Raw genomic sequence first — 24,839 nt, 5'->3', positions numbered from 1 at the left:
GATTTAGGACTTTGGAGTGAAGCAAACCTAGGTTCAAGTATACACTACTTGTAAGATAAATTTCAGCTACTTTTTCTATTTGCAAATCTATTATACTGCAAAGTTTAAATGGGATAATGTATCTATCACAGTGCCTACCACATTATGTTTAATAAACCTTAATTGCCATTCCCTGTCACCTTGTTTCCCATTGATTTAGTTTAGGACATTATCATTTATTGTTTAGAACTTTGCAATAGTTTTTTTAACGAGTCAAATTGATTCTATTTTCCATGCTGTAGCCAAAAGGAATTTCCTAAAAGTCAAGTCTTGTCATTTGCTTGCCTAAAATTCTTCATTGGCTCCCTGTGGCCTATACAAGGTCCAATCCTCTTAACACAACATACACTTGCCCCAGCCTGACCTCCTGCCACTCTAGGTTTATTCTTAAAAATTACTTGCCAGTCCCTGGCATATGATTGCCTACTTGTCCCTTTTATGTCTTTAGCTTGTCTTTTTGTTCTCCCCCGTTGCGGAGCACAGGCAGGGGGACTCTCAACCACTGCGCCAGCAGGGAAGCCCTGAACCCTTATTCTTAAGTCTCAGCATCCCAGTTCCCTCCTCTGAGAAACTTCCCTACACCTGTCCAGGCAGTAAGGCACTTCCTCTCAGGTCAATAATTACTTACTGACTGCTTATTAGGTATGTACCAGCCAGTATAGTATACACTGAAAATGGAGCTGTGAAGAAGACAAGGTTTCCCGCCCTCACAAAGCAGCTAGAGACAGAGACTAACATTTAGATAATTTACTTATAATTTTGTTGAATGCTATAAAAATACAGTGTTATGGGAATGTATAACCCCGTCTTGAGAGGGTGGTCAAGGGCTAGCTTCCCTTAGGAAGAAACACTAAAAGATTTGATGGATGGTGCCATTGTACCCTTTATAATTCTTTCTTACTTAGGCAATTACAGTTGAATTGCTTTCAATATATAATTTTGACTAGCGGATAAGTTATAGGAGACCACGATTACCAAAAGATCCTTTTGGCTATCACAAATACAAGATTCTGATATCCATGACTTAAATCTATGTACATCAGGCACTAAGTATATAATCTTTTATCCCTAGCAATAACCCAGCTATTACTATCTCTCTTTTATAGATAAAGAAGTTAAAGTTCAAAATGAATGTTTCAATGATTCTTCCAAGGTCTCTCTGTTGAGTCAATGGCCCCAACCCAGCAGCTTCAGGATCCCAAACCCTCTTTTCACCATACATTTCTGTCTACTCCTATATCTGTTTATTTCCAGAATCTTCTAACGTCTGGTTTCTAGCACGCGTTCCGCGAAAAAATAAACGGAAAGCCTTATGCTAAAGGTAGCATTATTTTTCACTCTTGTTGCCCTCAGAAACTGACACTAGAACTTCCTCCCATGAGGAGGGAGAGGCATTTCCAGATCTGTTTTCAGGCTTGGAGTAAGACTAGTAATTAATTCCAAGTTGTTTGCTCGACTCCATCAGTCTTTTTTTTTGCACCGGACGCCAATTTTCCACATCCTCCTCAGGAAAAAAACCCGCAGCTTTTGAGAATATTGGTTATCTGAGCCCGCTTTCCTCAGGTCCCTGTAAAGAGGCGGGCCTCGGCTCCACGACCGCCTCCCCCTCCTGGGTGGGGCTACACTACAAAGCTCCCCAGCACTCACGGTTTCTAAATTTGGGGCCTTTAGGCGGGAAAGCCGAACCCACAGGTTCTCGACTTAGTGGAGCCCACAGGGCCCCCTTAGCCCCTTCAAGCGCTTTCTCTGTTCGCCCATCCCTGCAACCCCCTCTCGACCTTTGGGTGGCAAAGGCCGCAGCCCGAGACGCCCAACCCCCACAAAGCGGGCTCCAGAAAGCCCTCTACGGCGCTCAGAGCCCTACCGCTTCAGGCTGTGGAAGACTAGGGCGGGTCCGACGCTCCTCTTGCGCGCTGACGTCACGCAGACGCACGGCCACGCTGGCTCCTCCCACAAGCCCGAGAGTCCGGTTTCCGGCGGGAGCGCGGAGACCCGAGCGTGGGTGAGGCTGTGGCTGTGAACGAGGAGCGGGCCGCTGGCTGCTCTGTGCTTTGGTACCCGCCAGCATGCCTCACCTGGAAAACACGGTGCTTTGTCGCGAGTCCCAAGTGTCCACCTTGCAGTCCCTGTTTGGAGAGGTATTGTAGTCCAGCTATCTTTTCTCTTCCAAATCCCGGAGGCAAACAATTCCGTGGTCTTGCGACATGTTCCAATTTTTAAATTTTCGTTCTGATTGAGGGGCCGTAGACTGTCTTTTGCGTTGAGGTAGGGGATGTTATAGGTCTCTCCCACTCCTCACCCAAAGTAATTTGTGAGCGGTCTCTTAAACTGCACGGGAAGGACCGGCCTGCACTAGGGCTCGTTGGCCCAGGACGTGATATTTTACGCACGCCACGGTTTTGAGAGGGTGTTAGTCCAGAGCAACTCGAAGTTGCTTCTTACCCCAGCTGAACAGGATTTTATACAACAGATGTGTTTGCCCAGTGTTACTTACTCCAAAGTGAGTCCCCACGTTTGTAAGTCCTGTGGGGATGGGTAGTTGTCAAGACCTGTGAGGGCCAACGCGGTGCTTCAGGTTTAAAACTTCAGCGGCTTTTCCAGCGTTGTTAAAGCACAGAAGAGGTCTAGTCTAGGCTTCTTGACTATCAGGTGATGCCTAAGAGAAGAGGTTAAATGTTTCCTCGGGATGAACACTGCTGCGGAGTCCTTTCCATAGGAGGTAGCATTCATCAATTCCATACTTAATCTGTTTTTGATTGTATTCTGGTGGCCTTTAGTGAGCCTTTTGCTTCAGACTCATTAATTAGACTTGGAATTGATCACACTTGGATTTCATCTGTAAGGAGAGTAAATGAGAGTTTAGGGTCACACTCACGTTCTTCCCTCACACCTCTGGTTTGCTTTCATAAGTACTGCTTTCATCCAACTACCTGGGTGGCAGTCTGGGGTGGCCTGTGAAGTATTAGTGGAAAAGTACCACCCTCCTTCTAAAAGGGCACATTAGTTAGGGAACTAAGGTCAGGGACTGCACCCTCAGTCAGTATTCTAGTTATAACGCTTTTTTTTTAATATCAGATTTTTTTTAAAGGCATTGGGTCTTTTTTTTTTTTAACTTTATTTATTTTTGGCTGCGTTGGGTCTTCGTTGCTGTGCGCGGGCTTTCTCTAGTTGCGGCGAGCGGGGACTACTCTTCGTTACCGTGAGGGGCTTCTCATTGCGGTGGCTTCTCTTGTTGCAGAGCAGGGGCTCTAGGTGCGTGGCTTTCAGTTGCTGTGGCACGACGGCTCTAGAGCGCAGGCTCAGTAGTTGTGGCACACGGGCCACTTAGTTGCTCCGCAGCATGTGGGATCTTCCTGGACCAGGGCTTGAACCCGTGTCCCCTGCATTGGCAGGCGGATTCTAAACCACTGCACCACCAGGGAAGCCCAGTTATAATGCTTTTAATTGTGGTTATCAATATTATCACTGAAACATTTTCTTAGTTGTACCTTATGCATTCCTTCTCTGGAGTAGACAAACCCAGATCACTACAAACAGAAGTGGTCCTCCTGAAAATGAATGTTGGCAAATAGAGATGAGTGATATCAATTTGGTGTAAATCACAGGAAGAAGTCATATTTAACAATTTTAATAGCACTTTTCTGTAAGGTGCTGTGCATGTAGGAGATGCAAAGATCTATAAAAAACTGGTTCATATTTCTTAGCAGATTCGTTTATGTATTCAGCAAATAAAGTAAGCACCTTCTCTGTTCCAGGCACTGTGTCCGATCCTGGCTTATTACAGTTTATGTTAGGTTTATGAAGGTGAAAGGTTAAATAACAGTGCAAGAGTTCAATACAGTTCTAGTTAACAGTAGAAAAGATGATGTAAGGTGGAATATTACTAAGCACCAAATAATGGATGCAGATAAGTGTGGTGGGGTTCCAGGAAAGGAGAGTTTTAGTGTAGCTTGGAAAAGTGTCCTGAAGGGTATCTTGTGCTTCTCTTTCAAGGTGAAATATAGTATTGTATTAGCAGAGATGCTCAGCAAGCATGCGTTTAATTCTTGTTACAGAATTTTTGAGCTAGTTAATTTACAAGAGTGTTATGTATAAACTTAAGAAAAGAATCCCTGTATGAAACATCCATTTTTAATCTGTTGGGCTGCTCTTGCTATAGGCATTTGCCATTAGAAAGTATTTTCCTGTATGAATTTGAGTTCCTGATTTGTCTTGCTAAAAGGAAATTTGTAACTTGGTGGCTAGAATGTAATAAATGTTTATGACTACAGTTGGCCTTTGAACAATGTGGGAATTGGGGGTGCTGACGCCCTGTGGAGTTGAAAATCAGTGTGTAACTTTTGACTCACCCCAGACTTAACTGCTAATAGCCTTACCGATAAATAGTCAATTAACACATATTTTGTATATGTATTATATTCTGTATTCTTAGAATAAAGTAAGCTAGAGGAAACGAAATGTTATTAAGAAAATCATAAGGAAGAGAACTAATTTATAGTACTATACTGTATTTATCAATACTGTTAGTTTACATTGTTTATAAGATGAATCGTCTGTCAATATCTACATCAGTATTGTCTTAATAATACAAAACACTGGGCTTGTTATACGTATTACTAACTAGACATTAAAAATGAAAAGAATGTGAAAAAAATTCATATCTATTTACAGGTATAATGATTCATACATTGATAACAAAGAAGCAGTGATATGATTGCTTTATGGTAGCCTTCTGTTATGGATAGAATTCCTTCATGGTAGCCTACCTATATACTAATGAATGAACCCTTATAAAGTTTCATGGTGTGCAGTATTCCAGTCATATTCATAATACAGTATTGTAAACACATGGTTACATTTTTTGAAAAATCACTTACCTGTGATGATAGGCTAATACACAGTTTCTCCAATTATAGGAAGGAAGGAGGGGTAGGAAGAAGGGAGGAAGGGAGAGGGAGAGAAAGAGGGGAGAGGCTGGGAGGCACAGACATACCATGTGGTATGTATGGTAATGTAATCCTTCGGGAGCAAAGTTATAAAACAGAAAACTAACACATTATTAATTTTATATTAAATATCATTCACCTTATGCCTTTGTAAGGATATACTATTATCTACATATATTTTACGCTTCATGGCATACTTAATTTTTCCTATGTGTTTAGGCAAAGTGGTTCATCTGTGAGTTTTTTCAAATTGTTGCAGATCTCCAGAATTGTTTCGAATATGTTTATTGAAAAAAATCCATGTATAGATGAACTCAAGCAGTTCAAAACCTGTGCTGTTCAAGTGTCAACTGTACTATTGTAGTGGTAGATGATGATCATAGAGACTCTACTTTTTCACGGAAATTGCATCATCCAATTTTCTTATAATTATTTTTTAAGTGTATGTGAATTCCTCCAAAGCAGGTTTTATCTCTAACTGATTTTTGTACTCTTTAGTGCATTATGGTTTTCAGCATTTAGCAGCTGTCTAATTAATGTTCATTGAATGAATGAAACATATTTGTAGTATTGACCAGACCAATATAGGGGTGTTTGACAATTTTTACTTTTCTCTAGGCTGCTGACTCACAATGTACTTCAGGAGAATCTTGGGAATATGTATTTTGAAATATATGCTGTGTAGATTTGATCATTGAAAACAATGATGAAATGTACACATTTAGGCCAAGGTGAATGTAGTAAGCATAATTCAGAAGTATCCTGTAAGTTTTCCTTAGAACAGAGGACTCTTGAAATTCTTTCTAGTCCTGTGTTTACATATGCTTAGTTTAAAAGCTTTAGAATGTAGACTGAAGTTGCAGCCTGTGGGCTTAGATTCTATAAAAAAGGGTTAAGAAAAAAATGAAGTATGGTCAAAATCATTCTTGAAAAATCTGTTAAATCTCTCAAATTTGAAAATATAAACATTTATATATATAAACCTGTATAATAATAAAAAGGGTTGAATATATATATGTATAGTAATATATATAATAGGCCAAATGTGATTTTCCAGAAATTTTGAGAAAGAGTAGAGTTGAATTCAAGTAGGTTTGAGGTATAATGATGAATCCACTAAATGCTCACTGTTGAAATCATTTGGATTGAATAATTTACTTTATCATGGAAAAGTTTGTCACAAATTGATGAATGTTTGTTTTCTGTTTTATATGTGCAGACTGATATTTGTCTTTTCTCTGGTAGAGACATCATTTCAGCTTTCCATCCATTTTTATTTATGGACATACTGCCAGTGGAAAGACCTATGTAACACAAACTTTGTTGAAAACTTTAGAGGTAAGAATATCCCAAACTCAGTGTTAATTGATTTTTATTCATAGACTCCTAGAGATAGAAGGGATCTGGGAGATATTTAGTTTACCTTTCTCTGAAGGAATATCTTCTACATAAAACATTTCTGACCAACTTTTTGTTGAAGACCTTCAAAGACTAAGCTTCAGAAGGCATTGTTAAATAACTTGAGCCTTGATGTTAGAATGTACTTTTTAAGTTGAGCCAAATTACTCTCTCTGACTTTCATTGGATGATAATATTTGGGGGAAAACACACATAATAATACATTCTTTAAAAATACTAAAATCTGTTTCTTCTCCATTATTGTACATATTTGAAATATTGATAGTGATAAGTCTGAATCTCCACAAGTACAAAACTAAATATGTCACCTTTACCCTGCCCTTTTTCCCATATTGCCTCTAACAGTGAATTTCACCATTCACACAGTTGTCTAAACTTGCTCTTTACTCTTTCTTTATCCTCACTCTTAGTAAATTGAACAGTAAACACATCCTGTTGATTCTGTATCATTAATGTCTTGACTCCATGTAGCTTGAATCATAGCCATTGCTGCTACTTGAGTTTCATTTACCATTTCTTTCATTTATTTCCACAACAGTTTCCTAAGTGCAGCCTGTTCTCCACCCTGCAGCTAGTCCATGAAAATCTTAAATCAGATATTTAGGAAAAGGTTCGGGTGTTTTGCCTGATATATAAGACCCTTCATGAGCTGAGTTCAGTTTATCTTTCTTAACGTAACACCTAAGAATTTGAGATAGAGTCTGGCAGACTCATGTTCTTCTTCTGGGTTCACCCCGTAGTGCTTTTGCATCTGAAAAGTAGGGCTAATAGTGACAACATTTGACATTGTGAAAATTCAGTGAGTTAATACATGAAAAGTGCTTACCACAATACTTAGTATATAGTAAGCACTCAATAAAGTTTAGCTGCTATTGTTCGTGATTATTGCCACACCCTCTTTCATATCCTAAGCCAGGGATGGGCAAACTTTTTCTTATGGGCCAGATAGTAAATATTTTAGGCTTGCGGGCCAGGTACTTTATATTACCACCACTCAACTCCTCCTTAGTGTGGAAGCAGCCATGGACAGTATCTGTCTAAATGGGCATGGCTGTATATATCAAAACAGATTGCTAACCCAAAGGCTGTAGTTTGCTACCCCCGGTCCTAACTCTAGCTCAGAGTATGTGTGTTTTGTGTGGCATACTGAACTATTTTACAGTTCTTGCTGTCTCTTACCTTCAACCCTTGGCACATACTGCTTGGAATGGCTTTCTTGTACTCATTCACTCCAACTCTTCTACCCTATTATTTGGCAAATGCTTATTTATTTTGCTATGTTTTCTTGTGTTTACACTTTGGGTAGCCTCTTTTGACTCTCTAGGCGGTGTTAGATGTCCCTCTGTTGTACAGCCTCAGCACTCTGTGCTTAATCCTGTCATAATATTTATCCCTTTCAGCTGTGATAAATGTTTGTGTTTCCCTGGCTTGAAACTGTTTCTTGAGATTATTCCCAGCACAGTTCTTGGCATATATCAACTTAGGGATTTTAGCCTTTGATCCTGAAGTTCGCCTGTGCATTTTAAAATACAGATGCCTGAGGTTCATACCAGGCTTCAGAACCTGAGTACAAGGTCCTCGCTCAGGCATTTGCATTTGGAACTCCCTGCATGAAGTGTCCAAAAATATCTATATTGAATAAAAGCATGAAAACTGAATATGGAAGTTCCATATTTAAGGGCTGTATTTCATTTTTTAATGTATCTTGATTTTTGTTGCTGCTTAAACATTGTAATGATGATTATCACCACTTTTGGTATAGGTACACAAAGAGACATTTAGAGTATGCTGCCATTAAAGGTCATGGATAGCACACAGGTAGCAGTAAACAAGACAGTCTTAACAGAGCTATTGTGGACTGTAGTTCATAAAGGAGTGGGGGGAAAGGAGGTCAGAAAATGCTGGTGAAATTGTGCCTAAGTAACTATAATGTAGCCTTAGTTACACTGCTACTCTGAGAAAGAAAAGCCTCTTTATTGGGTGAGATTTATAGAATGTCGCTAAAAATAGTTATAGGTTCCATTATTTGTGCCAGATGCCACACGCTCTCTTCCTCTGAGTGATGAGTACTGCTTTTGTGATTTCATTTTGAGAACAGACTATATTTATAAATCTTTTTTTTCCTTGTTACTTCTGGAATTACCTCCATTTTGTTAGTTCTCTAAATGAAGAGCTAGTTCTAAGTCCTTATAGGGGGATTACTCTGTTTTTAACTCTTAAAAATGTTTTTTTGGTTTAGGTGTGTCCATGATTAAAAATATTATTTTAAAATTATAAGTAAGAAATTCCCACTAAGAATTTTAACATTCACATGTTCTTGGGTTTCTTTGTAAGAATTCTTTAGCGGGAAATACAGGTTTGCTTTCAATCCCTGTAGGAAACATGAAAACTCAAATAATTAAAGTGTGTTTAATGGAGGGACTATAATATTTTACAAAGGTTGAAAAAATGTTAAGGGAACCAATAAGGGATGGTGATGTGCTGAGAGTCTTTACCTCTCTCAGACCTGAATGGCACAGGAAGGAGTTGTAATCAGGCCCCAGCAAGAGGTGTAGCCTTTGATGAGAGGCTGCCCAACTCGAGCTGTTGCCTTTGGTAGAAGATGCAGCCACTGTCAAGCTGTGGGATGGGGGTGGGAGTCAAGGGAATGAATATTCACCTTCTTTCTCTTACTACTTTGCTTCTGTCTCCTGGTTCTTCCCTTTGGCTGAATCCAGCAAGAGCTAGAAAATGAGTCTGGGCGATGCAGTCTGTAGTGGTCAGCCTCCTGGGGCACAGAGCAGTTTGGAGGATGGTGGGGTATAGATTTAGAAGGGCAAATGGCGGATATCCAGCAGAGCCCTTGTTGTGGATGTGTTTTCTGTTTACACTTTTTTGGTTTTTGTTTTCAGCTTCCACATGTCTTTGTGAATTGTGTTGAATGCTTTACCTTGAGGCTGCTTTTGGAACAAATTTTAAACAAACTGAATCATCTTAGTTCTTCAGAGGGTGAATGTTCTACTCAAATAACCTGTGAAACATTTAATGACTTCGTTCGCTTATTTAAACAAATAACCAAAGCTGAAAGTCTCAAGGATCAGACTGTGTATATTGTAAGTATCATCTCTTATTTGAAAACTGATTTATTAGATCAATTTCCATATTTTTCTTTTGAGGCTTATGTACAGTGCCTTGTACAAGGTGCTTATGCAACATAAAAATGTTTTACATATATTTCTTTTTTTAATTGAGGTATAGTTTTTTAATTGAGGTATGTATAGTTGATGTACAACATTAGATAAATTTCAGGTGTACAGCATAGTGATTCACAATTTTTAAAGGTTATACTCCATTTATAGCTATTATAAAATATTGGCTATATTCTCTGTGCTGTACAATGTATCCTTGTAGCTCATTTATTTTATAGGTAGTAGTTTGTACCTCTTAGTCCCCTACCCTTATGTTGCCCCTCCTTCCTTCCCTCTCCCCACTGGTGACCACTAGTTCTCTTACCTATGAGTCTGTAGATGTAGTTCTTATCTAAAGGGAGCTTCAGTTTAGTAGAAAAGCTATGACGTACTCACATATGACTACATATAGAATGTGATTAGTAATAACCATGATATGCAAAGCACTTATTCAGGCACATCTGGTACGGCTTCATAAGGTGGTAACATTTGAGATAGATCCAAAAGAATGATTCGGGTATCATTAGGAAGAAACTGAAAAAGAGGAATTTCCTGTGGAGGGAATTAGGCAAAGGCATACAGATGGGAATGGAGGCCAGGGAATGCCAAATAGTCTGGTCTTAGTGGGTTTAAAGTATGAAGGAAGAGAAAGAAGAGTAGAAAGGTGGGTGGGGGTAGATCAGGGAGTGTCTTGAAAACCATACTAACGAGCTTTATTTCATTTCTTAGGCAGCGAGAGGCAAGGGCGTAGTGAAGACTAGAGCAACAAACATGCTTTAGGAAGACTGCTATGAAGGCATGTTGAATAGGTGAATTTGAGGGGATTGAAAGACATAGGCTAGATGGTTTTGAGGCTCTTGTAACTGTTTCCATTAGAGGAAATTTGGGCCTGGACTAGGGTTGGGGCAGAAGATGCAGAAAAGAACAAATGGAAGAGACAGCAAAGGTCAAACTTGTCAATTATATATGGGGCAGGTCTGGGAAAGATGAATTGTTTGATTTTAGGTTGGCTAAGTTTAAGTTTTAGTGTTACATCAATGTGAAAATAACTAGCAGACAACTGAAAATATATAACGTGTTTTACATTAGTGAGATTTTATAACACCTTAACCTTATTTTAAAAAATGATTATCTCTGGAATTGAAATTAAAATTTAATATAATACCTTCTCATAATGGCTAAGTTTATACTCACTGAAGGGACCACATCTTATGCATTCTTGCATCTCCTTAAATGTATAAAACAGTTCCTTCCACATTTTAATTTTGTTCATTTATTTATGCAAATATTTACTGAGTACTTCTTATGTGCCAGGCACTATTTTAGATACTGGAGATGGAACAGAGACAAAATAGTGTCGGTCCACTTGTGGCTAATTCCTCTAATTGAGGAAGATAGGTAGTAAGCAAGTTAATATGTAGTATGTCAGATGTGGTACATTAGAGTAAGGGAGAATCCCCTGGGCGGGGGAGGCTAGTTATTTCTAAGTGGGGAAGGCAGAGAAGATCTCACTGAGATGATGATAACTGAGCTGAAACCTGAAGGAAGCGAGGGGCAAGTCGTGAAAATATCTGAAAAAAGAGTATTCCAAGCAAAGAGATTTACATGAGCATACAGAGGAGACTGGAGCATGCCTGTGTATTCAAAGAATATGAAGGAGGCCATTTTGGCTGGAATATAGTTTAAGGGGGAGAGGGGTAATGTTGAGAATCAAATGAAGGGTACAGGTACATTTGATTCTTCATTTGAGAATCAGACGAAGAGTACAAGAGTACACTAGTGCAGGCTAGTGTTATGGGTTGATTTGTTTCCTCCAAAAATTCGTATGTTGAAATTCTAACCCCTACTACCTCAGAATATGACCTTATTTGTAAATGGGGTTGTTGCAGTTCTAATTAGTTGAGGTCATACTAGAGTAGATTGGGCCCCTCATCCAATATGACTGATGTCCTAATAAAAAGAAGAAATTTAGAGACAGACACGCACATAGAGAAAATGCCACATGAAGATTGGAGTTATGCTGCCACAAGGCAGGGGATTACCGGGAGCTAGGAGAGGGACCTGATACAGGTCCTTCTCTGGAACCTTCATGGGAAGCATGGCCCTGCCAATAACTTGATCTTGGACTTTTAGCTTCCAGAACTGTGAGATAATAAATTTCTGTTGGTTAAGCCACCCTGTTTGTGGTACTTTGTTATGGTAGCCCTAGGAAACTAATACAACTAGTTACGAAACATTTGTATTAATCTAGGCAAACAACATGTTGGCTTAGACCGGGGTAGTAGCAATGGATATGGTAAGATATGGACTGGATATATTTTGAAGGTAGGGTTGACAGAATTTTCTGATAGAGTGAGTGTGGAGGAGGAGAGAAAGAAAGAAGTCAAGCATGACTCAAAAAAAAAGTTTTTGTGCGCTTGAGGGGATAAGGTTGTCATTATCTGAGTGGAGAAAACTGCAGCCGGTGGGGTCTTGCTGGGGGAGAAGGAGTGATGAGGAATTTGGTTTGGGGCATGTTAAGTCCAAGTAGAGATGTTGAGTTGGCACTTGGATGCTTGAGTCTGAGATCAAGTGAGGTCCAACGTGGAGATACCATTTTGGACTTCTGAGCATACAGTAGTAGTACTTAAAGCTGTGAGACAGGATTAAGTCACCGAGAGAGTAAGTGAGTTAGAAAAGAGGTGAGGCCAGAGACCGAGTATTCTGGTGCTCCAGTGTTTAGGGGATGAAGAAATGAGGAGACAAGGGCTTCCCTGGTGGCGCAGTGGTTGAGAGTCCGCCTGCCGATACAGGGGACACAGGTTCATACCCCGGTCTGGGCAGTTCCCACATGCCGGGGAGCGGCTGGGCCCGTGAGCCATGGCCGCTGAGCCTGCGCGTCCGGAGCCTGTGCTCCGCGGCGGGAGAGGCCACAGCAGTGAGAGGCCCGCGTACCGCGAAACAAAAACAAAAACAAAAAAAGAAATGAGGAGACAAGAAATCAGTGATGTACTGATGTCCTCTATAAAGAAAACTTGGAGAGTGCATAGTCCTGGAAGTTTCTCTAAGCTGCCCCTTTCCTGGTCCTTTGGGTAGAGAAAGTAAGGTTTTGGTTGGGGCTCTTTTGGTCTGTGCTGCTTGGCCTTCCTGTGTTGCCGGCTTCTTCAGCTCGACAAATGGGATATGTGAGGCAAAAAGACAACTTAGACAATTCCCCCTCTGAAGTGAGTTGTCATTCTTCTGGTCCTGAGGTCCCTAGCTGGTCTGCCTCCTTCTTTCCACCTTTCAGAGCCCCATTTGTTTTATATGTAATACTCAAGATTCTTAGTTTTACTTAGGAGGAAGAGGAAAAAGTGCATCTACTCCATCTTAGAAGCAAAAGTCTAATTTTTTTTTCTTAAGAGCAAGTACATAATGAACAATTAATAACTACTAGTATAGTTTGGCACTGTTACCTTGATTTATGCTAAGATGACTCTAGTTTAACCCACCATTGCTTTTGCACCATTAGTGCAAATGTCACCATGATGAGAAAGGCATATAAATTTTTAGTATTATTATGAAAATAGTTTTGACCTCACCAACTTCCTGAAAGAGTATCAGAAACAGCACACTCCCCTGCCCTCACCTCACAGGGGGCCACAGACTACACTTCAGAAACCAGTGATGTAGGAAATAAGTTGATCTTTCACTGGGTAGCGTAGGCAACAAGATCACTGGTGGAGAGGGGGATTTAAGGAAATGAGTCTACCATATCAGAAGGAGGTCATTTATGTGGATTTTGAAATATCCAAAACTACAGGAGTTATATTAGAGATGTGATAGTCAGAAGCTATAATATTTAAAGACCAAGGAGGAATGACCCCAGAGTGTTGGATGATTCCAACAAGTAGAGTTTCAAAGTTGTGTCTTTAGGGAAGAGGGAGAATCAATATTCTGCAGAGCCATGAGGAATAAGTAGGACCCAACTCACTTTTCAGGCCCAATGGATCAAAGTAGGCATTCAGTAAGTTATTTGTTAGATGACTAAACATTAGGGTGGAAAAGTTTGCAGGTGTTTAGCATAGAACATTATTTAGAGTAAATCGTAGAACGTTCAGCTAGCTAATATATGAATTGGTAAGTTTCAGCACTTAGGAAATAATGCAGAAAGATATCTGAGAATGTTTTCTAGTCAGTAAACAAGTTTACAAATCAAGTCTATTAGAATACCTTCAGGTAAATTATTTTTAAAATGTTTGAATCAGAATTAAAATTTTAACTTCTTTGAATATTAGTTATTTGATAATTGCTCTTTTTTTAACATGTTTATTGGGGTATAATTGCTTTACAATGGTGTGTTAGTTTCTGCTGTATAACAAAGTGAATTAGCAAAAATATGGAACGCTTCACGAATTTGCGTGTCACCCTTGCACAGGGGCCATGCTTATCTTCTCTGTATCGTTCCAATTTTAGCATATGTGCTGCTGAAGCGGGCACTGATAATTGCTTTTGAAGAAGGATCATTTATTAAAATACCATAAAACCATTAATTACAGTTGGTTAATTGTATCCAGTCAGAAGAATGAACTATTAACTTATTGCTTCAACTTTGTGTTTTGCATTAAAATGGGCATACAAATGGGCCAGTTTATTTGAATTAATCTGTGTCATGTATTAGAGAGTTTTAAAATGGAAATTGATGGGAAAATTGCAATTGAGAATACATAGTGGAGAAACTAATTTGTATCTTTTTAGTGGTAAATAATTTTAGCTTTATTTTGTCTAAATGAATTAGGAATGAAATATCTTAAGTTGATTACTCTCATACATTGTTTCAAGCTATCTATTAATCAATAAAACAGATAAAAAACAATTTGGACTATTCAGGGAAATAATATGTTCCCTGCATTTTAATTTTATTCCTAACTTAAATGATTATAATTTGCAACATAATCCCAGTAGCATTATCATAACACTGAACAAAAATTTAATCTTTCTTGGGGCTTCCCTGGTGGCGCAGTGGTTGAGAGTCCACCTGCTGATGCAGGGGACGCGGGTTCCTGCCCCAGTCCGGGAAGACCCCACATGCCACGGAGCGGCTGGGCCCATGAGCCATGGCCGCTGAGCCTGCGCGTCCGGAGCCTGTACTTTGCAACGGGAGAGGCTGCAACAGTGAGAGGCCCGCGTACCGCAAAAAAAAAAAAATTTAATCTTAACATGATCGGTTTTCTAGTTAAACAGGGTTTAGTATCGAGTTACAAAGTTCAAGCAAGAAAAGTTTTATATGATGAAATTCAGAATTTTCTTCTATCTCTCAGGTCAGAAAGCTTTGTAATTATTGGTACGTGGTAGACATTTATCTTTTACTAAATGTAATTAAAAATGCACATAGTTTTATTTCTTGTATACCTATAAGAAAAGGTCCTTAGAGCATCTTCATTCATTATCTTTTTGATGGTATATCTTTAAAACAAACCTATTTTAGTATAACTGTGACCCATTCTCTAAAATCTGGGTTGAAACATGTTGTTAGTAGTTCATTTTTTAACTTATTTGACCTATTTGAAATGTCTTCCACAAATGTAAATACTGTTTAAAAAATTAATTCATAAGTTCCATTTTTTTTAACATGGGAAGTTCAGATAATTTTGCATTATATTATGTAAATGTTTTGCTAAAGGGCTTTTAAAATCAATTTTGACACTGCTTTTTTTTTTTTCATAAGGTTCTTGATAAAGCAGAGTATCTAAGAGATATGGAAGCATATCTTTTACCTGGATTTCTTAGGTTACAAGAATTGGTAAGTGATGAATGAATTCTTTTCCCCTATGGCCTAATCAGTAGAACTGTGTTGTCACATTTTTTCATTTTGCCAATTTGATAGGTGAGAAATAATCTCTTAATATAAAGTTGATATGCATTTCTCTATTACATGTGAAGTTGAGGATTTTTTCAAAGTTAAAACAATTTGTGATTTAATAAGACTTATTCTTCAACTATTTTAGCTTTTATTTTTGATTGTGAAGTGGCTAACACTGCTTTCTATTAAAAGATTTTAGGTGTTTGCTAGAGTAAATTGTGGGGATGGGCTAGACTTTGAACTGTCTGCATGAATTTAAAAATTTTCATTTCAGTAATCTAAAAAAAGAATGATAGGTCTGTTCTGGATCATCTGATGTTCTGTCTCATAGCTGCTCAGTTTTTGGAACGAGCTTTGTGTTTCAACTTAAAATTGTGTTGGCACTGAATAACACTAATTCTACTGTGATTGTCATGGCCTAATGAGAAAAGAACAGGGAGAGACTTACTATGTATATGTCAGGTGAAAGCCAAATAGTAATATGATGGCAACAACAGGCAGTAGTTTGTAGTGGTTTGAATAAAGGAAATTGGTGAGAGAATTCAATTTTTACCAATACTAGTTGCTATAGGAATGCTAAACTCAAAAGGACTGTGGCTGTTTCCTGTTGGTACCATATTCATGAAGTGAGCAAAGATTTAGTTTAGGCAAAACAGTAATGTTCATCATATTCAAATAATGTCAATTTAAATCTTACTGGTTTTATAGTTTTATATTTAACTTATAAATAAAAATATTTGGTTTTATGACTTTATAAGTACCTTGAGCATAAATAGTTTATACTTACTTAGTTTTATGTCTGTATTATTTAAGTATTAAGGAACATTATAATAAAAATTAAGTGAATATTTGGGGAGACAGTGCCTAGAGCATTTCCACCTTTGAAAAGTTAAGTATATTACTCAAATTGGAGAAACTGCTAGAAATTCTCAACTGATTGCCACTGAAATCATTGTGTGCCTAAGGCTGACTCCTAAAATCCTCTTTTAGTAATAGTCTTGAGGGGCAGATGTGGAGAGGACAAGAGAAGAGTAAGTGTAGCTGTTGGTGACTTATCGTGGAAGTTTCCTCATGCAGTCTAGCCTTTCCCAGATGGATTAACTCTTGGCATTTTACTACTGACATCAGGGACCCATCCTCATTGAGTAAAGGTCTCTTTCTCTCTTTTAATTTACTTTTTGTTGTGTTTGTTTGCATAAATCCGTCCACTATTTCCCATTGTTTTGCTCAAGGACTCCCTCTCTGGTAGCCAGAGTGCATTCTTGCTGTCCTCTCGCCCTTCCAGTAAAACTTACCCCACTGTTTTTATCTTGTCACAGTACTTAGACCTTTGATCATGCATCCTGTCATAGTACGTAGGCCTTTCACTTTTTTTTAGTTTTAATTATGGAAGTTATTTGAAGAAAATGAAAAGATTCATAGTAAGCTCAACTCCATCAGAAAAGAAAATTGTTGTTTTGATGTTTCTGAAAGCATACTTGATTTTTAAATGTGTATTTCATTTAAGAGAAATATAGCAAAAGCTTTTCACATTTTTTTTTTTTTCACATTTTTTTATATTAAATACTTAGACTAAAATGAAGTTTAAATTATGATAGGTATCACTGTGCACTGAAAGTACTTCCAGATGAGAACATTACCCAACTTAAAATAGTTTTATTTATTTATTTTGTAATATATATATGTTAATTTATTATTAATATACTTTTTTTTTTGTTTTTTTTGGCTGTGTTGGGTCTTTGTGGCTGCGTGTGGGCTTTCTCTAATTGTGGCGAGCGGGGGCTACTCTTCGTTGCGGTGTGCGTGCTTCTCACTGTGGTGGCTTCTCTTGTTGCGGAGCATGGGCTCTAGGTGCGTGGGCTTCAGTAGTTGCAGCACACGAGCTCATTAGTTGTGGTGTGTGGGCTCAGTAGTTATGGCTCACAGGCTCTAGAGTGCAGGCTCAGTATTTGTGGCACACAGGCTTAGTTGCTCAGTGGCATGTGGGATCTTCATGGACCAGGGATCGAACCTGTGTCCTCTGCAGGTGGATTCTTAACCACTCAGCCACCAGGGAAGTCCTTAAAATCCTTTTAGACTGATAAATGCCTCTATTTTTTTTAACCTCTCAGTATTTTTTTTAACAGACTTTATAAAATTCTTTTGGGTAATCATATTTTAAAGCAAAAACAACTCAATGCTTTGTAATCAAGATTGTGTTTAGAGCATATTTTTTTATCCCTATGGAAATGAATTGAAGGATTCTTAAAAGTTAATAAGACAAAAAGCATTTGAAAGTAAAAATCTTTTCATTTCTTTCGTAAAGATGCTACATTTTCTGTGGAGTTATTAATTTATTGAACTCAGCTATCTTTGTTAGCCAGAAGTATATTTCTCTAAATAATGAAAGTTGGAATATAAGGTTACACATAAATTAGAAATCAGTAAATAGTAAATCACCATCAAAGTATAGTGTAATTTATATATGAGACTGGGTCCTAAGAATAGTTATAGAACAAAACAAATATGTCTTGTTTTGTCAACTTGGGAGAGGTCCAAAAGAACATGGGAATATTAAAATTTGTGTTGAAAATGCCAGGTGTCTATAGATAAATTCTAGCATTAGAATTAGCATTTGTGGCCACTCTGTAGAAGGATAACATACACATTGAGCTTGTTCTCTTAATGTTAATTTTGGAATACTAATTACAATTTCTACATATATTTCAAAAGTTTTCTGTTTACTTAACATTGGTATTTTGGATACTCACACTTGTTTGTGTTTTTAATGTATACTCAACATCTTGAATATACATTAAAATATGCAACTGATATTTTCTTTTCTCTGGGTACTATAGCCATTTTAATAATGAGAGATGTTAAGTTTTGTCTTTTTTGGTTTATTGATGTAAAGCATGTGATTTCTTTGAAAATTCCCATAAAAAGTTCTTGTCTTAATCGTTCAAGCAGATGTGTTTCTTAATTTCTATAAAATTAGTCGTTGTGTGACTGTCCTAGTATTCATGGGTAACTGAATTGTTGATTAGCCTAAAAGTTTTATGGAAATTCTAAGTAATTATGTTTGAAAATTTGCATACAAGGATGAGCTCCTTGATTGGGTTTTCTAAATATGGCTTATTAGTATGCAAATAATTTGTTATATGTTGGAACTTTGCTGGATTTCTTTTGAAAGAAAACTTCAAATGGAATTAACTGTTCTGATTAAGATTTTTTAATGCAAAGTTACTTTTATTTATCTCTCTTTTACAGACTGACAGAAATGTGACTGTTATCTTTCTCAGCGAGATTGTTTGGGAAAAGTTTCGTCCAAATACTGGATGCTTTGAGCCATTTGTCTTGTATTTTCCTGATTATAGCATAGGTAAATTTGAAAACATTGTTTTGATAAATGATATTCAGTAAAATAGTTTTTTTTGTTTGAAAGATTAAGCTAGCATGTTCAAATGGGAATACTTGGATGTTTTAATCTATTATGGTTTGCTGCCAATCTTAAATAAAATATTATTTATATTTCTGCACTTATAGAGGTTCTTGTATAATTAACGTTTTTTTGAAAGAGCAGTTCTCACATATTTGTAAATAAAGGTGTATTTTCACATTTTTGTAGTCACTACAGTAAGATGTATATATAAGTGGGATTATTACATCCATACAAGTGAGATGTTTAGATTGGCAAAGCACATTAAAATTGTACTGAAATCTTTATATACCATGTACTTGAGTTAAGTACTATGTGGAATATATCTTTTGATTTTATAAATCTCATTTTTCATTACTGTAACTCTTACAGTAGCAACTGTGCTAGCCCTTGTGTTTCTTATTTTTGGTTTGTGTTTAATCTTAAATTTCATAGATCCTAATAATTTTTATCTTTGGACGAATACAGTAGTTTTTTTGTTGCTGAGTAGCTTTGTAGATTAATACTGTGCTGTTACTGTGCAAATATGATAGTTCAGATTCAAAGATCATAACTGAAGCATAAGATGGTTAGAGGCTATGAAAAAATAACATTCCTTGACCTTGGCCTTGAAACACTATCCCTGTGAACTGATCAGCTACAAACATTCATTATTAAGATCAACACATTTTTGCCTGTTTTCACAAGAACAGCGATCAGGTAACACCTCCTGCCTTTGATAATTGAGATAACAAAAAGGAAACCAAAATAGATGAAGGGAACCCTTAAATTTTTAATAGCTCCTCTTATACGAAAAATCACAAGGAGAAGAGAAAAGGGTAGGAAGAAAATGAATAAATCAAAGGATTTCATAAAAAGAATTTCTTTGTACTTCTGTTGTGACCATTAGATGTTAAAGTTTTTCATGACCCATTTTAGTGAAAAATTATTAAAAAATGCTGGTATTCAGGTGAAGTTGAAATTAAAGTATGCTATAATGAATTGTAGAATTTGATTAAATTTTATAAAAAATAAGGATACAAAGCTGCAGAGATGGAGAGAATTTGAGGACATAATTAAATAAAGTGACCTTGCTAATTTTAGAAAGTGTAAGCTAATAGATTTTTTAAAAAATAAATTTATTTATTTATTTTTGGCTGTGTTTTCTTTGTTGCTGGGCGTGGGCTTTCTCTAGTTGCGGCGAGTGGGGGCTACTCTTTGTTGTAGTGCGCAGGCTTCAGTAGTTGTGGCATGCAGGCTTAGTAGTTGTGCCTCATGGCTTTAGAGCGCAGGCTCAGAAGTCGTGGTACACTGGCTTCGTTGCTCCGCAGCATGTGGGATGTTCCCCGACCAGGGCTTGAACCCATGTCCCCTGCATTGGCAGGCAGATTCTTAACCACTGAGCCACCAGGGAAGCCCTAAGCTAATAGATTTTTGAAAAGTGTATAATGTGGAGCCAAGTTCATCTGATTATTAAATTTTAGAGCCTTTAACATATTAGGTTTTTTTAAAAATAATTCAGAAGCATCATAATCATACAAAAAACGTTCAAAAAGGAAGCATTAATTGATAAGCCAAATTATAGTCAGAATAAGTAAGCATGGAACCAGGGCAAAAGGATAATCTTAGTGTCTAAGTCATCCAATCATAACTTGGTACATATGTCATCTGTAGAAATATGGTATCTGATGTTCAGGACACTCTTTTTCCTCTTAGCAGTATCACTAGGGCCCTAATTTGGATTTCTTGTTTTCTCTCTCCCACACGCAGACTGCTCATCTTTTGGTAATGCTTTGGTTTTTTTGTTTTTTTTTTCTTCAGGTGGATTATAGTGCAGTTGATCAGGTTTTTGGTTTAGTTATTGAATCAATCAGAATAAGTTAAGTTATTCGCTAGTTAACAATCTGAAAATCTCAATGACTTATAATTTCCCACCTCACAACCTTTGTGCTATTTTTGTCCTACATTTAACATATACATTTATTATAAACCTTATAATATATTACTATTTGGGCTTTACAGAAATAAAAAGGCAAGGTGGAAAATATCTTTTATTGTTTATCCTGCTGGAGATTTGTTGAGCCTTTTGGATATGTGAGTGTATAGTTTTAACTTTGGAAAAGTTTCAGCCATTATTTCTAAAAATATTTTATCTGTGTCCTGTTGTTCCCCCCGACTCTGCTCCCTACACCTTTTTCTGGGACCACGTTACATGAATGTTAGACCTCGTGATATTGTCCTGCTGAATCTCTTATTTATTTATTTAAATTTTACATCATTTTTTGTCCTCAGTGTTTTACTTGGGATAGCTTTTGTTTCTGTGTCTTCAAGTTCAGTGACCTTTTTATCTACAAGTGTCTAATTTGCAGTTAATCCAACCCAGTGGAATTTTCATTACCAATCTCATGATGCTTTTGTTTTCCGTTATATTCTTGAGCATATGAGCATGTTTATATTAGTTGTTTTAATGTTCTTGTCTACTAATTCTACTACCTCTTTCATTGTGGGGATGTTTCTATTGACTGATTTTTCTCTATTATGGGTATCCATTATACTTTCACATGTGTTTAGTAATTTTTGATTGAATGAGAGGTATTAAATTTTATATTGCATGTTGGACTTCTTTTCTAGTTAAGCATTTAAATCACTTGAAGATACATGTGACCCTTTTGAGATTATTTTTAAGCTCTTTTGGAGAGAGGGTCTAGAGTAGCCTTTATTCCAGGGCTAATTTTAGCCCTACTTCTAAGATATAGTCCTTTTGGGTTCTCTGCTGAATGCCCCATGTATTTAGTATAGTTTCTCCATTCTTACTGGTGGCAAAATGAACAGTTTATAGCCCTGTCTGAACTCTGGAAATTGTTTGACTTAACAGCTCTCCAGTAATTGTTTTTTCCCCAGAAGTTGTTCTTGCTTGTCCTTTTGAGGTTTTACTCTATGCATATGAGTACTGGTATTCAGCTAAGAACCAAGGGCAACATCTAGGCAGATTTCTGGGGCTCTTTCTCTGCATAGCTTCCTTTTCTCATGTATTCTACCCTGCACATTCTAGCTACCTTAGCTCTCTCTTCTCTGATCTCCGTCTTATCAACTCACTGAGATTAATGGGCTTCTTTTGGAATTCTCCTGTACCACAGTTCTAAAATTACCTCTAGTTAGAAAGCCTGGCTGATGGTAAGACTCACCTCATTTCACTTTTCTCATGTATCACAGTCCTTTGTTGCCTGTTGTTTGATGTCTGAAAATAATTGTTTTCTATATTTTGTCCAGTTTTTAGTTATTTATAGGAGAGTATTTCTGGACCCTCTTACTCCCTCATGACTGGCAACAGAAGTCCCTCTCCATGTTAGAAATGGTTCTTGGTGTGTTAGACCGTATTTTGATAGTGAAATTTTAATACAGCAGGGGACCCATCAAGTGCTTTCTCCTTCCCTTTATTTATGACCTGCTAGTACACTGCTTTCAGCTTTCTGTTAGAGATGGGATTTTTAGTAAATTTGACTGTTAGAGCTGGTATGGCTTCCTTAATGTTGAGTTGTACTCTGAGAATTTGTCTGTAGCCTGTATAACTAAGCAGCTGTTCTACTTTTGTTGCAACCCAGTGAGAGTTCTAATTCTTAGAAGACTGTAGTCAGAACTGAAGTGGGCCAGTGGTCATATATAATCAACTCTCTTAGGAGGTACTGAGTGTCACCTGGAAGGGATATCCAGAAGAGAGTCAGGAGGAGCTTAGGAGTGCAGTCTAAGCTGGAGACTTAACTGGTTTCCAGGTTTCCTCATCCGTGCATTTAGAGACCACCTTTTTGCCTATGTATGTTTGTCTGTCTGACCATTGATCCCTTTCTTCCTTGCCTCCCTCCCTTCTTTCTTTCATCTATCCAGTTATTTGTCAGCTTTTATTGGATTGGCCAAAAAGTTCTCTTGGGGTTTTCTGGGTTTTTCTGTAACATGTTATGGAAAAACGTAAACAAACTTTTTGGCCAATACAATATATAAATATCTTTATCTCTAAGTTTTAAGGCACCTTTAGAAATTTTTAGTGTATCAAATATTTGTTTTAAAAAGCTTAGTAACATTAAATTTAAAACTTCTATTACATGTAAAAATACATAGACTCCAAAGTCAAGTTTTGGACTTTGTGTATTTTTTTTCAGTGGTTGTGATATTAAAATACAGATCTAGTAACAGTCTCTATCTGAAATTCCTTCAGGATAGCATTCTAGGCATGAGAATAGGCTTTGAAATGTTTTTTGGGCCTTTGTTTGTTTATTTGTTTTTTTGGTTTTGGCCAACTGCCCTGTTTAAAAGATCCCATTAATATAGCTATTTCTAAATTTCTGTATATTAGTATCTGTTGATAGGTCATATATATTGTTATGTACCTATATCTAACTGACTGTGAGGAATAAGACAGTAGTTAAAATGAAAGGCTGATGGTAAATGGGAGAGTGTCCATGGTAAAAATACTCACTTAAAGGGATTCTTAGACAAAAGGAAATTGACATGATCAGAACATCCCATGAGAATTTTCACTTGTAAGTATTGTGAAAGTCTTGAATCCTATGGAACTGGGCTTAAAGTACTAGTCATGTTCAAAGAGCTCTTAACTGAGAAGTCTAAAAGAGACCATTGCATCAAGAAGTCAGAGGGAATTGCAATAAGGAATGAGTGAATGACTGATTTATGTGCTATAACCGGGAAATTTTGAATAATAGGTAGTTTCTTTTTAGTTTTAACTGTGCTTCTACAATATATTTCTAGCAGGATAAAATATAAGTTTAGGACTCTAAACATGTGATACTGTATAAGGAGTTTAAGGTAGAAGAGAAATAAAGATACCAAAGTTGTAGGAAGAAAACACATTTTATAAAAAAGGGAATGACATAGTAAAGATGAAGATTTTCATTAAAAAAATCATGAGTTCTTTCCATTTTACAAAAAATGAGCATTTTCCACTTTGGTGGTAGTTTATGTAGTACCGCTTATTTTTATCTAGTTGATTTACTTAATTGTTAGAAAAATAAGTGGAATCCATACTATTTTTTTGCCCTTGATATTGATGTTGCCTGTTATAAGGTTCTTGTGATTTTCTTTAGATGTCATTGCTTCGTATTTGTCTTAAGTAAAATTTAGTAATTTTTCTTAGAATGTTAGGTTCATAATTCTTTTACCTCAGTTTCAAAACTTGTGTTACTTTTGCATTCTAATCTTGTAACTGTTTCATTGTTCCTGATAATTGCTGAGCCTGTGTATTTATTGTTTAAACCTTTGTTATAAAATGCTAGAAGATATAACTAGGGTGATGGGTCAGTCATTTCTGTTCATTTGTGTCCTGTGAACAGGTAACCTTCAAAAGATTCTGTCCCATGATCATCCTCCAGAGTATTCGGCTGATTTCTACGCTGCCTACATTAACATTCTTCTTGGAGTTTTCTACACCGTCTGTCGAGATTTGAAGGAGCTCCGGCATCTGGTCCGTGCTCATTTTGCTTAAAAAAAAAATGTACATCTTTTAATATTTTTCCATGAAGAAAGGGTGTGAGATAGGCTAGAAGCTGAAAATTTATTCTGGAAATTTGGATATGGCCTTTGGGAGCAAATACACCCTAAGAATATAGAAGTCAGTGGGTTAGTACAAACTTTGACCTGATCAGAGACCTTTGTCTTTTTAGTTGTTTCTTTTCATACATCGTTAGGAGTGTTTTTTTAATTTCCTCCTCTCTCTTTTCTCTAATTGCAGAAAATGTTGAACTTTATTAAAATTAAAATGAAGATTAACAGAAAGGTGGTGTGAAAACTTAAGCAATTTTATATCTTTTTGTTAATTTTTTGTTAACAGATTGTTTCAGGTTAATGTATGTATTGATAGTGGTCTGGAATCTAGATGAATTTGAATATGGTCAGAAGCTTTATATAGGTGTTTCATTAGCCACTGACCTTGAGTTAGGAATCTATATAAAGGATTACTTTGAATATTTATATAAAAGATTACTTTAAAAAGTTTTTAAGGGCTTCCCTGGTGGCGCAGTGGCTGAGAGTCCGCCTGCCGA

The 24,839-nt window shown here is 37.0% G+C and overlaps 1 protein-coding gene and 1 non-coding gene across 2 annotated transcripts in view; one reads left to right on the top strand and one right to left on the bottom strand.

Annotated features, from left to right (window-relative positions):
- Positions 1-1,942: 1,942 nt before the first annotated feature.
- ORC5 (origin recognition complex subunit 5) overlaps positions 1,943-24,839 on the top strand; it is a 73,875-nt gene continuing 50,978 nt past the window's right edge. Inside the window, exons 1-6 of the mRNA XM_024754959.1 lie at positions 1,943-2,177; positions 6,231-6,323; positions 9,296-9,496; positions 15,258-15,332; positions 18,642-18,753; positions 24,132-24,262. Of these exons, the coding sequence (XP_024610727.1) occupies positions 2,106-2,177; positions 6,231-6,323; positions 9,296-9,496; positions 15,258-15,332; positions 18,642-18,753; positions 24,132-24,262 (684 nt within the window). The 5' untranslated portion in view covers positions 1,943-2,105. The remainder of the gene's footprint in view (positions 2,178-6,230; positions 6,324-9,295; positions 9,497-15,257; positions 15,333-18,641; positions 18,754-24,131; positions 24,263-24,839) is intronic.
- LOC112406235 (U6 spliceosomal RNA) lies at positions 13,923-14,029 on the bottom strand. Its single transcript, XR_003004514.1, has one exon. It is a non-coding gene; the product is annotated as a U6 spliceosomal RNA (small nuclear RNA).

The sequence above is a fragment of the Neophocaena asiaeorientalis genome, unplaced genomic scaffold, assembly GCF_003031525.2.
Source record: "Neophocaena asiaeorientalis asiaeorientalis breed wild unplaced genomic scaffold, Neophocaena_asiaeorientalis_V1.1 scaffold157, whole genome shotgun sequence".
NCBI lineage: Eukaryota > Metazoa > Chordata > Mammalia > Artiodactyla > Phocoenidae > Neophocaena > Neophocaena asiaeorientalis.
This window is presented reverse-complemented; position numbering and strand designations above follow the sequence as displayed.